Genomic DNA, 13,657 nt, shown 5'->3' on the forward strand with positions numbered 1-13,657 from the left:
GAAAAAAAAAAGAATGCCCTCATGGAATGTTTGTGAATTTGTCACTCAAGTGGGACTCGTCATTAAGTGTACGCCTCAAGCCTCAAGCATTTGCAAAGACCTCAAGCAAGGTCTTTGCAAATGCTCATTTAAGACTTGTGTGTTGTATTAACAAATGTTATCGCCATAAAGGCTGCGTTTCCCATAAAAGTCCACGGATTGGAGCTCTCTTTGATTGAATAAAAACTAAGTGTCTATAGTACACGTAGACATTAATTTGGCGCCCTCTAGTGGACCACAAAGGTAGAACTGCAAGCGTTTTGTGCTATTTGTTACCTTTTCCTTTTTTTAGGAGCTTTTTTTGCGGCATTGTTTTTCCAGATTACACATCATTAAATGGAAAAACAAGATTATTTTTTTGTCTCTGAACTCAAACCCAAAACAGACAGACGTGATAATTAGTTAGGCATAGTTTGTAAAACAAGGGCGCTTTGTTTCTTCGAAACTTGTGAGCTGGCATTATGGGATGTGGCAGGAGGCCATTTGCCACGTATGAGGGGAAGTGCCATGCTTCGAAACCACGCCCCTTGATTATAAGAATAATGCTTTTAAAGTCGAATGCGACACATAAATGCATAATCACCCTCAATGTCAATGACGAAAATGAGCATTTTATATTTCCTGGTACTTTTTGGCACTTTTTTCCGCACGAGTTCCGCTTGCAGTAGTCCAACATGGGACGTCCCAAAAGCCACTCTAAAGACACGACTCGTTTTCTGATACGCTGCTGCAGCACAGAGTTAAAAAAAAAAAAAAAAAAAAAAAAAACATTCACGCATCCATCCACGACTGCAAAAAGGAGCAGCACGTCAACACGCGTTCTTTCCGCACAGCCCACCTTCAGCGATCATGACGGCGAAGAACCGACAGAAGAGCAACGCCGGCGGCGAGAAGGTCCCGGCCGCTACCGCGCCGGTGCAGAAGGAGGAAAAGCCCCAGAAAATTAACGGGGTGAGCGGCTCCGCAGGCGCCCAGGGGCACGCGCGCACCCCCGCCAAGAAGAGCGGCAGTTGTTTGGGCACCCTGCTCTCGGTGCTCTTCTACGCGGCCATGATCGCGGGCGCCGGCCTGGCCGCCTTCCACTTGCAGAAGGTGGTCGAGGAGATCCGCCGCACGAGCGCAAAACACGCGGAAAGCGCGCAAATGAGCGCCGAGCTCAGCGGCAAAATGGAGAGCGTCGTTCAACAGGTTCGTTGAAATGTCATCGCTGCACACAACTTTGACTGTTTGGTGCATTGTGGCGTCAAAAGTGAGGGAACAGCGACTGTACTTTGTGTACTTTCGGGTCGGCGGGGGGGGGGGGCTGAATGCAGACGTCTGTACATGCATGGCAAGTCAATCAACTCTCTGCATGGAGCCACACGAGCATTACATTTCTGAGGAAGCCCTTTCCTGCCATTATCGCTTCCTGTCCAATTACTTTTCTTTATGTTTATGTTTATGAATGATTGTTTACGTCCGTCTTCATGATCCTCATTATCGTAATAGATCAGGTGAACTTACCCTAAGAACTCGGAACTTTTAGAGGGCCGTCGTGTGTTCAGACTACAGAAACTATTGTCCAAATTTAGTTTCGGGGTACTTGACGAAGATCCTCGTCTTTTCGTAAAGGATCTTTGACCTTTGGGGTAGGGTCTGCAGCCGGCGCCGAACAAATCTGACTGGAAACTTTTAGTTCCAGGAACTCCAAGTACAGCGATACAGTTTCCCCAACCACAAGAACTGAATTCAGTTCCGGGCTATTTTATCAGGGATGCAAGAAGACCCTAGTACTTTGGAGATGTCCAGGAACGGAAGTACCAGGAACTAACCATTCCTGGAACTTTATTTTCAAACACAGTGCACTTCCAGCAGAGGAACTAGCGTATCGTGTAAATTTAGTTTGGAGGGCCAAAAGAAGACCCTGTTTGTGGGGATAGGTAGTTCTTTTGAAAGGTCGAGGAACCTTTGGCCTTGTCTGCTGTTATTGGATTGGAGCCTTTTAGTTCTGGGACAACAAGTACCAAGATGGACTTTAGTCCATGTAAAGTTCCAGGAACGTTCAGCCCTCGGTCTATGGACTTCCTGGAAGATACAGTATGTCCAGTGCTACAGACCTGGCCCCGAAGGTTCCCGGACCCCTCGAAAATACTAGGCCCCAATACATTACCCTGGAATGAAAATTAGACAATAGTTCCTGCTGCTCTCCTTAATATTTTGCTCCTGTCCAACACCAGGTGGCATCTCTGAAGGGCGCGGTGGACGCGGTGGAGTCATCAATGGCCGCTACCCGTGTGGAGCTGAAGGGCGCCGTGGCACGGATGGTGCGGGGCGAGGAGGAGACCAGGCGGGTGGAGGAGGCCCTCCAGAAGCTCCAGAAGGACCTCCTCGGGGAGCTCTCCGAGGGCATCGGCGAGGTGAAGGAAGCCCGAGAGCGCGACTTCTCCTCTCTGGAGACGACGGTGGAGCAGCGTCTGGAGGAGGTGAGCCGCTCGGTGCGCGCCAGCGTGGCCGAGTTCACGGACGCCCAGGGCGAGGCCCGAAGCCAGCTGGCCGACCTCAAGGCCCGGCTGGGCGGCATCGAAGACCCCGCCGCGGTCAAGCGGGAGCTGGCCGCCATCGTGGACGTGGTGGCCGAGATCAGGGCGGCCAAGCAGGACGCCGACTCCTCCGCCGATTCCATCCGGGAGCAGATCAACTCGGTGAGGGAGGAGCTGCGAACGCGCAGCCAGGAAGTGACATCGCTTTCCCAGGAAGTGGAGTCTGTCAGGTCGGTGGTGCAGGACACGGTGGGAAGTCTCAAGCTGTCCGTGTCCGCCGCCCAGACGGACGTCCAGGCCCTCGGGGACCAAACCGGCACCCTGCGGGGCGGCGTGGAGCAGGCCGCCGAGGGCGTCCGCGACGTGGAGAGGAAGCTGAACGAGGTCGTCGCCCAGACGCAGAAGAGAGCGGACGACATGGAAGCCCGAATCAAAGCCTCGGAGGAGAGCGGGGATTCCGTAGCCGCCAAGGTGGAGTCGCTTCTCTCCCAGTACGACGCCCAGGAGAGCGCTCTGGCTGGGAAGGCCTTCTCCGAGAAGGAGCTGGAGGCCGTGAGCGACCACCTGGAGGAGCTGCGGGCCAACGTGGCGGCCGTGGGGGAGGCGCAGGACTCCCTGGCCGCCACGGACTCGATCATGGCCCAGCGGGTGGAGGAGTTGGAGAGGCTGGCGGCCGAGACGGGCGCCGAGCACGCCGCCGAGCTGGAGGAGCACCGGCGAGCCATCGCCTCCATGGAGACGGCGTTGGAGGAGGCCGCCCAGACGCTGGCGGCGTTGTCTGAGGCCGGCGGCCAGGCGCAAGAGTAGCAGCACCGCAAACCACAAAACTCTCTTTTCTTTGGTAGTAACTTGAAGTTGCACAGGTAGGACAAGACCAGATGGAGGAGCTGAACTGCGTAGCTGTGATTTCAAGACTCAATCTGCACTGTTAGTTTCATTTACTTTTTTTTTTTTTTTTTCCAAACTTCCTGCCTGCGCCAAAGATGTTTTTCTTTTTTTTCTGAAGTCAAAAGCAGTAACACCTTGTTGAGCACTCAGTTGTTTACTTTTTGGGGGGTTTTACAATAAAAACACTTGTTGAACTAAACGTCCCGTTTTCCTGTTAACTCGTAAATTATCACGTTAACGATAACCTTCTCGTTCCACAACGACAAGAACCAAGAAGGAGAAGTTCCGAGAACTTTAATGTGGAATTGCAGCTGCAGAGACAGTCGAGACGAAGCGAAGGCATCAAGGATAAAAGTTACAAGAAATTTAGGAATTCAATTTATTATTATCAAATCGTTAGCCTAATAGCTTAATTGCTTTTGACACCAAGTACCACCTAAAAAAAATACTTGGCTCTCCAAATACCACCGTAAAGACCGACATTAAAATCCAGTGTCGTAGTAGGTAGTGTAGATCAAAAACTAAAAAGTTCATATGGACTGTGCTATATAGGCTAGCAAGATGGGACCACAAACATAATGAGTACTTTTGGTTGCTGGGTCCTTTTTGCTCCCAGAATGGAAAGTACCAAGAACATTAAAAGTTCCCAGAACGTTAGCTGGCTAAGAGTGGTACAAATGCTGCAACATGGCACATTTCAAGTCCCGAACTAGGAATTTTTGTGCGTTTGGACCTCGGGGACGTTTGTCTGAACTCGATTGACGGTGAGCAAAATAAGAGCCTGCTTGGAGAAGGAGACGGAGACTTTAAGGGACAACCTGGAGCAGCTGAACCTATAGCACGTTTGTCATACAAAACAAGGACTAAAGACAAGTCGATGTCATTTGTTTTATTCTCTGGAGTGAAGTCGTGCGCTCACGTCGGCTGCTGTGTCTTGAAATTCCGATAAAACTGCAGCCCGTCCGGTGGCGACACTTACGTCCTGTTGTTCGACCGACGTGAGCTTGTCCAGTGTACGTCTGAGCTCCGCGACCTCCTCCTCCCGCTTACCGAGGTCCTCCGCCAAGCTCCCTAGGCGGAAGGTCAGGTCGGCCAGGCGAGGCTCCAAGGCCCCGAAGTCTCTCTTGATGGCGGCCACTTTGGGTTTGAGGTCCCCGGCGAAGCTCACCGTGCGGATGAGGCGGGCCCGGCCGCCCTCCAGCTCCCGAAGCCGCTCGGAGACGCTCCGGTCGGCGGCGTCCAGCTCGTGGAGGCGGAGGCCCAGCCGCTGCAGGGCCTGCGCGTTGCGTTCGGACGCCGCGCGGAGGCCGGAGACGCGCTCGATGCTGCCGGCCAGCACGTCGCCGACGCGGGCCGCCACGGAGCGCTCGGCCCGGGACGACCGCTCCTCCAGCTCGGACACCTGCGTCAGGAGGGCCTCCAGCTCCGAGCGCAGGCCGTCCATACGCCGCACGTCCGTCCTCACTGACGCCACCTGTTGGGCCCGAGTAGAAAAGCAGGGAATCGACCCTCCGATGCCACAAGATGTCGCCAAAGGCTAGAGTGTCAATTACTCGTGACTGTTCGCTATTGGTGGGCTGTGACTTCCTGCCTAAGAGTGACTTAGGCAGGAAGTAGATGGTGCCAAAACCAAAATCAAACGCACCTTGTTGGCAAAGTCCACCGTGATGGCCGAGGTGCGCGTCTCAATCTGGTCCACGGCGCCGGCCAGCGCGTCCACGCCGGACCGCAGCGCCGACCGCTTGTCGCTCAGGCCGGAAGCCCACTCCTTCAGCTGGCCCACGTCCCGCGCCAGGCTCTCCAGCTGCGCCCGCGCGGCCCGCTGTCCGGCGCCCACGTCGGCCAGCGTCAGGTGGGCGCTCTCGCACTGCGACGCAGAACGACAACAGGTCAAAAGGTAGCTCGCATATTAGCCTGAAGCACCAACAAGATCAAGTAGATTTGTTTTAGCTTATTTATTTCGTTACACTTGTTCTTCAAATGAAATGTTTCTTTTGAGTTGTAATGATTACATCGAACTATTATTGAATTCAGTGTAATTCAATCTTTAACATTTCTGTATTGTCAGATAAGCTATTTCTAGGGTATGTTACCAAATATTTCAACTTAATTTCTAAAATATATTTATTTTATTTATATTTATTTAGAATTATTTTTAATAAAATACCATTTTTATTTTTAAATATCTGAATTACTATATATAAAACGACCCTCTTTGTTGTACTTTTATTTTATTGTTTTCTTTTTTTTACTTGAGACCATTTAAGGTTTTTAATTTATATATATATATATATATATATATATATATTATATTATATTACACTTTTGAAAGACTTTATTATTCCATTTGACTTTTTGCTCTTGATGCAATTCATAAACATCGACACAGTGCCAGTAATTCCCCCAACTCCTGCAATAATTGTCCATTTTCGTTGTGTTTGAAGTGTAAAAAAAACTAAACCTCACAATCCAACTTATTTTTGGATTTATTGGTAAATCCTCAATCAAATTGACTGGCGAGCAGTCCAGCTCTCCCACCACACGAACGAGGACAAATAAATGGGTGGAAAATTTAAGTTAACACAGAATAAAAGAGTTTTTTGAAAAAAAAGAAGCTTGTTCATGTTTTCCCTATGAAATCAGAAGATAAGTCCAAAACTATGAAAAGAGAGACACTGCAGTGACATCATCGCGCGACGTCATTTCGAGGAGCTCCGGCCGGCTCTTCCCACTCTTCGTCCGGCTCCTCCTCCTCCTCCTCCTCATTTGCCCGCCCCCCGCCGAGCACCCTGGTGAGTTCGTGCACGGCCTCCCGCACCACCGCCAGCTCGCTCTTCATCTTAAGAACGGCGCCCCGCGCCTGCAGGGCGTCCATCTCCTGGCGCATGCCGACGACCAGGTTGAGGGTCTTGAGCATGTTGTCCTCGGCCGAGAACACCTGCAGCGTGACCTCCTCCAGGCGACTCTCGGCTCCGCTAAGGTCGGCGCCCAGCTTCACGATGGAGCGCAGCGCCTCCTCCACGCGGGGGAGCTGCTCCTCGCACTCCTTCGCCCGCGGCAGGTGCTCCCGCAGCTGAGCGCTAAGCTCCGCCTCCTGGCGCGCCAGCCTGTTGACGTTCTCGTCCGTTTTGCGGATCTGCCGGGTGTTCCAGTCCAGCTGCGCTTGCACCCGCTGGGCGTCGTCCTCCTCGGCGCGCTCCACGGCTCGGGCGTTCCGCCCGGTGCTGTCCTCCAACTCCTCCAGTTTCCGCGCCAGCGACCGGGCCCTCCGCTCGGCCTCGTTCACCCGCCCCGCGACGCCGGCGTGGGCTTCCCGGGACTCGGCCTTGAGGGAGGCCAGCTCGGCGGCGGAGGCGGCGAGGCGCTCCTGCCACGTCTTCGTCACGTCGAGGAAGCGCACGTTGACCGCCTGCAGGTCGCCCGACGCCGAGCTGTCCTCCCCTTGCAGCGTCCCCATGGCAAGGTGCAGCGCAGCTACGTCCCGACGCAGTCCGTTCGCCGAGGAGACGGCGGAGCGCGCCGCCCGGAGGTCGTCCTCGGAGGCGGCGAGCTGCAGCCGCAACACAAAACAGGGGGGGCCGTTTCTCAGGGAGAGCTCGAGTCAGGAATCCACAGAATTGTTCGTTGCGAGGGTACCGAAATGACAATCGGCGAGGGGTACCTAAAGGGCGGAGCCAGAGATACTGCCTTCTGTTGATTGGTGCGTGGATAATGGACACTTCGAGTGTAATGGAAATATGACAAAATGCCATCCCCCAAAAATGCGCCCAGAAGTTATTTTGGTACCCTTACTGAATGATAACAAACAAAGCAAATCTGACCAATCATGAGACAGCATTGTGTCGAGGTCCCCACTTTTAGCTGGTGGACCACTGCCATTTGTACCCTAACTTCAGGGTCTCAAACCATGTCACGTCAGAATGGCCCACTTTGTTACCATTACGAAAGGTCAAATTTTGCCCCCCAAAAGTGTTTTTCCTATCCTTATCCCTCGTATTGTTTCTTTTTTTAGCCTCAAAGTGGCGCTCAATAATAATAGTAATAATGTCTAGTTGAACATTGTAATACTTTTGAGAACAAGACAAGATTTTGAAAGGCCAGAACTTACTTTTTTTCGAACCCTCTCGACTTGCTCCTCCATTAAAGACACACTTGAGGTCTTTCCATACAACAGTGTGAATTTTTCCTCCATTTGGGAGAACCTCGCATTTTGTTGCAGCACCATCCTGCAAGCGATCAACAAACAAAGGGAGGAAAATTCAATACATCAAAATCATACAAATGGGAATTTTGTATGATTTTGAATTGAACTCGAGCCTGTGAATTGAATTTACCAGCTCAGTGCTGCACACATGGAAAGCGACAGGACACACATGATGCATTTAAGGTCCAATAAACTCGACGTGCTTCCAAGTGTGCTGACATGTTCGCGCTTCACTTTTGCGTCTTCGTCTCGTTTGTTTGCAGAATCTGTGGCGACTTCGTCGCTTTGCTTTTTCTTCCTTTGCTTCACCTCAGCGGGCATTTTTAAGCAACGCACACTTTTAACACGGGGGGGAGGAAGAAACAAAAAAAAAATCAACAGGCAGGTCGAAAAACTCACCAGTTGACTTTAAAGTAACACACTAGCGTCCCCGACACGTTCATAATATATTAATAAAGTCGTTAAAATGGCATTTAAAAAATCACTCCTTGCATGCCGATTACTCCCGTTTCCTTTCACCCGGTTGTGGTTGAAGGGGGCTGTATAGTTCACGTACCTCTCGTAGATTCCAGTATATAAATGAAAGGGAAGACTGTGGAAAAATAAAACTCTTCTAATTATTGCTAATAAATGCAGGTAAATTACCGTCGACAACTCGTTGCATTGACTGCACTAAATGAAGAAGTTGCTTCGAAAAGAAATATGTTTAATGTTGGACAATCTTCAAAGTCAAATGTCCCACGCTTGTAGGGGACATCTGAACGCCGCAAGCAGCCACGTCAGCGGTTGCCAGAACGGAATAAAATAACTATTCACAGGCAATTGAAGGTAAAAATAATACCAATCAATAAACAACAGCAAACATTTTTTATTTGTCAGCAATGTGATTGCCACTAGCGCGTACAAACTCTTAGATATTCCTTTTTAGTTATATTTATTTAGTAAACAGCAGTTCACATGACAGCTATTCCCATATTGATATACTTGTACACATCTCAGAATTAAATTCAGTTTAACACAACTTTAAAGTGCATTCGGGCATAAGCTGCCAATTTGGTCCAAATTCAAGAAAGAAAGAAAAAAAAAAAAGTAACTATAATGTAACTATATCGCTCCACGGTAACGCAGCATAATCAACGATATTTTTGGAGGAAGGCATTTTGGAATGACGTAAACAAATATTTGGTAGATTCAACTCCCAGCATTAACACTGCTAACTATTACACGTTTTACAGTACATCCAAGGTCTAGAAAATAACATAAGTAGCGCTAATATTTAAAATAAATCAACAAAAGAGTGGCACTTTCAGCCTGTATAAACGCCCAAATTAAAGATGTGCAATGCCTCGAAGCGACAAAATGGCCTTGAAAAGCTAACAAACAGAAAAAGAACAGCAAATCCCCTACGATGATCTTTCAAGTGACTAATCATAAGAAGAAAACAAACACTTCCCACTTTGTAGTGCAGAACTGCGGCAGTTCCAGTCGAGCACTAGGAGCACTTCGGAGCTTTTATTACCATTTAGTTATGATATTTCCTGTGCATTTTTCCGAAACAAATATACCCCTTGTATCCATCTGATATCTTGGCATATTAGCATTGACGCTCAGCAAAGCAAAGAAGAAGGCATACAGGGCTGCAAACGCAAACAAAAACAAAAACCCCCAAAAAGCGGCACAAATATTACGACTGATGTGTTACTAACGCACAACGAGCGACTAGAATGAGCTTGAGATGAACTGACGAGGCCACCCAATATACTTAAGAGCACTTGGGCCATAGAAAAGACGTATTCATAATAATAATAACCTTCATAATGCCTCTCATATTTACATGATGAGAGCGGAGCTTAACCACAAAATGCGGCCTTTTCAAAGAAGTGAACGATGACACCATTATCTTTGTCACGGCGCAACTGACGGTGTCATTCCATTGCGTGTCGCTCCGAGTACAAAAAGTGTGTACACGTTCACGTTGCGATGAGCTCATAGTCGGGATTCGTCCTTCAGGAGTTGTAGCGGTCCTAAAAGAAAAATAATAAATCAGAATAAGAATTTAAAGGTGATGTTCAGGAAGGGAAGTGTGTGATGATGGCGAGCGGGGGGGGGGGGGGGGGGGGACCTGGATGGTGTTGACGACGCCGCTGGCCATCACCGACAGCTTCCCGGCGACGTTGCGCACCCCGATTTTCAGCTGTGCCATGTCGGGAGCGCTGGGCAGCACGTTGGTCAGGCGGTACGAGCTGGCTACGATTAAAAACAAAACACAAACACACACGCGCGTCTTGATTATAACGCTCATATCATAATTAGATATGAATCAAAGAAACGTACCCGTCTGCTTCTTCTGCTCATCAAACAAGTCGGCTGAACTTATAGCAGAACTCCCGGCGAATCTCTCCAGGCGCGATTTGGCTTCATGCTGCCAACAACAAGTCGCCATTTTTGAAAATTTTAAACGGACCTTAAGCCTGCACGTGTTTTTTCATGAATTAGACATTTCCCTTTTTAAAAAACAAATCCGCATGAAAATGAACTCAGAGACGGTCAAGAGTTGGTTCGTTCCTGCGTACGCCGTTTGTACCTCTTTGCCATCTTGCTTCCCGAAGTACATGTCGGACGAGATGGCTTTGACGTCCTCGCCGAACTTCCTGCGAGCTTCTCCCGTGCCCGCGAGCGGTCCCGCTTCCGCTTTCCTGCGCGAGGCGGGCCTGACGACGGACGACCAAGCGTTTAGTCGTCGTGACGGGCGGGAAATCAAATCGCAATCTCCTCACCTTTCATCCAATGAGGTGATGGTGGGCGTCAAGAAGAAGTCCAGATCGGCTTTCTTGCTCCATCTGGAGGACAGGTCTGAGGAGTCGCTTTGCTCGTAACGGGACAGGATCCTAAAAGCAAAAAGAGTCAGGATATCAAATATGAAAGGAGAACCCTTTTTTCGTTCGGTTTCCGACCCTGTGCTGAAGCTGCCCTCGTCCTCGTCGTCGTCGTCGGTCAAACGCGGTTTGCTGATCCTGGCCGCCAGGGGGCGCTCCTGCTGGATGATGTGCATGTCGGACGTCACCGAGTGAGACACGCCGCTATACAAACAACGATGTAACAATTGAAACTTTGGCGAGGGAAAAAAAAATTATATATATATATATATATATCTCCACTGTGATGTAGGAAGGAGAAAGCTGCATTTTTAGAGTGAAAATAGAACAACAACTTCAGTTGGTCAGGATACAAAGTTTCTTATTCTTAAGCACATTAAGTCCTATTTTTCCAAGTCATAACGTTACAATAGTCATTGTCACATTACGACAAGTACATTTCAATAATAGAACTTGCTTCTGGTAATATTACACCTTTTATTTTGGAAAAGATGCCATCCCTAAGAAAATTGCACTTTATTTTCGAAGAAAATGCACTTTCTATTCTTCAACAAAATAGCACTTAATTCTTGTAATGACATGCCTTTTGTTCTTGAAAAAATAGATATATATTTTTACACTTAATAACTTGCAAATCGCTCAAAATAAACAACTTTATCCATTTGGGGATAACAGATTTACGAGATATGTCAAAATCATAACAGAACTTTGAATTGAGTGCAGGGAGGAGTATAATTGGTTTCCTTTTGTTTTGTTAGTGCCCCATATATCATAGGTATGCACTTTTTATGCACCACTGCGCGAGCGCACCTCCTAACGCCGAATCCCATTCCCAGCCGCTCCGCTTGCTCCCGCTTCTTCCCGTCCAGACTCTTCAGCTTCTGCTCGTCTTTTTTCCTCTGCTCCCCCAGGTCTTTGTAGGCCAGACGCATGGACGGCGCACTGAGGGGAAAAAATCCTTGGACGTAAACACTGACCGGACACAACATGAGGCACACAGACGAAGCGCGTCCTCACACGGACTGCACGGGTTCAGCGTCGTTTTTCTTATCGCCCACGACGTAGTCTTCCTTCTCCCGGAGCTTGTCGGCAGCCTGCGCTTTCTTCTCCAGCTCGCTGAAGCTCTGACTGCTCACCTTCTGCGCCCCCAGACCGCCTCTCTTGGCGGCCGTCTGCGAGTCCGACACGCACGCGTGTTAGAAAAGTCCGGGAACAAGGCGGCGACACGCGTGCGCCGCACGTGGACGTACCGTTCTCTTGCCGGCGCCGGACTTCTTCTTGAGAAGAGATAAAGGTTCTGGAAGAACAGAAAAAAAAAATCTGCCATTGGATCTCCCGTAGTATGGATTAACTTGATCAGATTCTTCAAATAAGGTGGCATATCTTAAAACAAGTCTTTTCGTCTTGCTGCAACGGTACAAAAAAAAAGTCACTTGAACCTGGATTGGCCTTCGGGGAAGCACTCAGCATGTCCACACTGGGGCCGTCCTCTGGGTTGCCGAACACGCATCAAAAGTCATGTGACGCGCATATATACACATTATACATACATATTCATATACATCACGAGACAGCAGCGCCGGTACCTTCTTCCTCGTTCCGTGGCGTCTCCGATGCGACAGAGCTGAGGCTCATTTTGGCCATATTTTCCGGAACCTCCTGGTCACCGCACACACGCATGAACACATCGTGTATGAATGCTGTATGAATAATAAATAGTGCGACAGTGGGCTTGGGTGGTGTTACCTGAGAATGGAGACTGAAGAAATCCACGTGCTTCTCCTGCGGTGACGCGCACGGCGCAGAACCCTGACTGTCCAGCCACAGCTGTGAGGGCACAGTTTGTCAGTCAATAGATTCATAGAGAAATGGATTGCATGACGGATGTGTGATTGTTACCTCGGTGCCGTGGATTTTGGTGGCGTGCGTGGCTTGCTTCTTGATCTTCTCTCTGAGCAGCTGAGCCGCCCGGCTGTTGTATTTGGCGTTGGCGGCGCCGGCCGTGCAGCCGTGCTGGTTGAAGAACGACACCTAGACAGGAAGCGAGATCAGTAACGCCGTTGTTTTTGTTTTGTTTTGTTTTTTTAAACGGCGCTCGTGTGCCCTCACCGCGCTGGCGTTGCCTCCCACTTGCATGCACCTCAGCTGGTACCATGACCAGTTAAAATCCAGCTCCGTGGACCTATTAACAAACAAAACAAATGTAAAACGGATGACAGCAGGAGGGCCGTCGTTGCGACTTGGAACTTTTTCAGGAAAATAAAATCCCAGAATCGCTTATGGGCCGAAAGTCGGTTTTTAAATGAGGTTACAGCCCACGCAGTGCAGGATACTGTACTTGGACTGACCTGATGAAGGACAAGTGCACCCCGAGAGACCTGTGGGTTCCAGAGCAGTCTATACATAGGAACACGCCGTAGGTGATGCTGGCCCAGCTTGGATTTTTAGCTGAGCAGTCAAAACAAACCTGGGAGAGGAAAAACATAAACAACAACTTCATATTAAGCTGAATTGTGCAACACTTCAACACCAATGCAAGCTAAACGAAGAGGTAACAGCTGTTGTTCAAAGTAGGTCACACGCACAATGAAGCTAACCATTCAATAGATACAGAGGTACTAATTATATTTTGTTAGTGTGTCCGGGAGGAGTAAAGTTTTGGAAAGAGTTCAAAAACATGGCTGGCAGCTGTCAACTTGTTAGCTACCTCGCTCAACTGTCAACCACTTACACTGTCAACTCTTTACGCTTCATAAGTTTGTGCGAAGTGCACATTGTGGGGGACACACACACGGGCACAACAGCTGCCTCGTTATTTTGGGCTGAGAATTGGGAAAGTTTTGATGCTAGCCGTGACGGTTCTACAAGTGCGACGTGTCAGACGTCCACTTACTTCCGTGTTACGACGAGGGGGCAAAAGTCTCACCTTATTCGTGGGAACGGAGCGAAGTCGCTTGAAAATGGCACAAATGTCTTGCTTGCTGGGCTCCGTCATGATCTTTTACACGCGTGTGCGCTCACAAGAAGGCGAGAAAATAAATAGAAGCGTGTTTATGGTGAATAAAATCCGAGGTGACGCGTACATTACGGGGGGGGGGGGGGAGAGCGAGAGCGCGAGAGAGCGAGACATC

General features: G+C 49.3%; 3 protein-coding genes across 5 annotated transcripts; 1 reads left to right on the plus strand and 2 right to left on the minus strand.

Annotated features, from left to right (window-relative positions):
* Positions 1 to 228: 228 nt before the first annotated feature.
* LOC133397220 (cytoskeleton-associated protein 4-like) lies at positions 229 to 3,635 on the plus strand. The gene is made up of 2 exons (XM_061667845.1): positions 229 to 1,227; positions 2,256 to 3,635. The coding sequence occupies exons 1-2, from the start codon at positions 889 to 891 to the stop codon at positions 3,363 to 3,365; spliced, it is 1,449 nt and encodes a 482-aa protein (XP_061523829.1). The 5' UTR covers positions 229 to 888; the 3' UTR covers positions 3,366 to 3,635.
* A 550-nt stretch (positions 3,636 to 4,185) lies between these two features.
* ikbip (IKBKB interacting protein) lies at positions 4,186 to 8,399 on the minus strand. Of its 2 annotated transcripts, XM_061668157.1 has the most exons (4): positions 7,781 to 8,399; positions 7,555 to 7,672; positions 5,092 to 5,313; positions 4,186 to 4,920 (listed from the first exon to the last, which is right to left on the minus strand). In XM_061668157.1, exons 1-4 carry the CDS (start codon positions 7,969 to 7,971, stop codon positions 4,336 to 4,338), a joined length of 1,116 nt encoding a protein of 371 aa, XP_061524141.1. In that variant the 5' UTR covers positions 7,972 to 8,399; the 3' UTR covers positions 4,186 to 4,335. The 2 variants fall into 2 exon arrangements, with proteins under 2 accessions (XP_061524141.1, XP_061524140.1); XM_061668156.1 differs by lacking the exons at positions 4,186 to 4,920; positions 5,092 to 5,313 and adding an exon at positions 5,793 to 6,996.
* A 99-nt stretch (positions 8,400 to 8,498) lies between these two features.
* Positions 8,499 to 13,620, minus strand: LOC133397362 (ADP-ribosylation factor GTPase-activating protein 3-like). Of its 2 annotated transcripts, XM_061668154.1 has the most exons (15): positions 13,453 to 13,620; positions 12,875 to 12,993; positions 12,636 to 12,708; positions 12,426 to 12,557; positions 12,273 to 12,353; positions 12,113 to 12,185; positions 11,966 to 12,016; positions 11,777 to 11,823; positions 11,544 to 11,698; positions 11,337 to 11,468; positions 10,428 to 10,730; positions 10,235 to 10,361; positions 9,985 to 10,072; positions 9,773 to 9,897; positions 8,499 to 9,674 (listed from the first exon to the last, which is right to left on the minus strand). In XM_061668154.1, the coding sequence occupies exons 1-15, from the start codon at positions 13,519 to 13,521 to the stop codon at positions 9,657 to 9,659; spliced, it is 1,593 nt and encodes a 530-aa protein (XP_061524138.1). In that variant the 5' UTR covers positions 13,522 to 13,620; the 3' UTR covers positions 8,499 to 9,656. The 2 variants fall into 2 exon arrangements, with proteins under 2 accessions (XP_061524138.1, XP_061524139.1); XM_061668155.1 differs by lacking the exon at positions 11,966 to 12,016.
* Positions 13,621 to 13,657: the final 37 nt, after the last annotated feature.

Source organism: Phycodurus eques, chromosome 22 (assembly GCF_024500275.1).
Source record: "Phycodurus eques isolate BA_2022a chromosome 22, UOR_Pequ_1.1, whole genome shotgun sequence".
NCBI classification, from domain to species: domain Eukaryota; kingdom Metazoa; phylum Chordata; class Actinopteri; order Syngnathiformes; family Syngnathidae; genus Phycodurus; species Phycodurus eques.

Coding starts and splice junctions, on each gene's coding strand:
- LOC133397220 (XM_061667845.1), top strand. CDS start 889: ATGACGGCGAAGAACCGACAGAAGAGCAACGCCGGCGGCGAGAAGGTC. Junction 1,228..2,255: donor TGGAGAGCGTCGTTCAACAG/GTTCGTTGAAAT, acceptor GTCCAACACCAG/GTGGCATCTCTGAAGGGCGC.
- ikbip (XM_061668156.1), bottom strand. CDS start 7,971: ATGCCCGCTGAGGTGAAGCAAAGGAAGAAAAAGCAAAGCGACGAAGTC. Junction 7,673..7,780: donor ATGTGTGCAGCACTGAGCTG/GTAAATTCAATT, acceptor GATCGCTTGCAG/GATGGTGCTGCAACAAAATG. Junction 6,997..7,554: donor TCGAGAGGGTTCGAAAAAAA/GTAAGTTCTGGC, acceptor TTGCGGCTGCAG/CTCGCCGCCTCCGAGGACGA.
- LOC133397362 (XM_061668154.1), bottom strand. CDS start 13,521: ATGACGGAGCCCAGCAAGCAAGACATTTGTGCCATTTTCAAGCGACTT. Junction 12,017..12,112: donor GCCACGGAACGAGGAAGAAG/GTACCGGCGCTG, acceptor TCGGCAACCCAG/AGGACGGCCCCAGTGTGGAC. Junction 9,898..9,984: donor TGAGCAGAAGAAGCAGACGG/GTACGTTTCTTT, acceptor TTTTAATCGTAG/CCAGCTCGTACCGCCTGACC.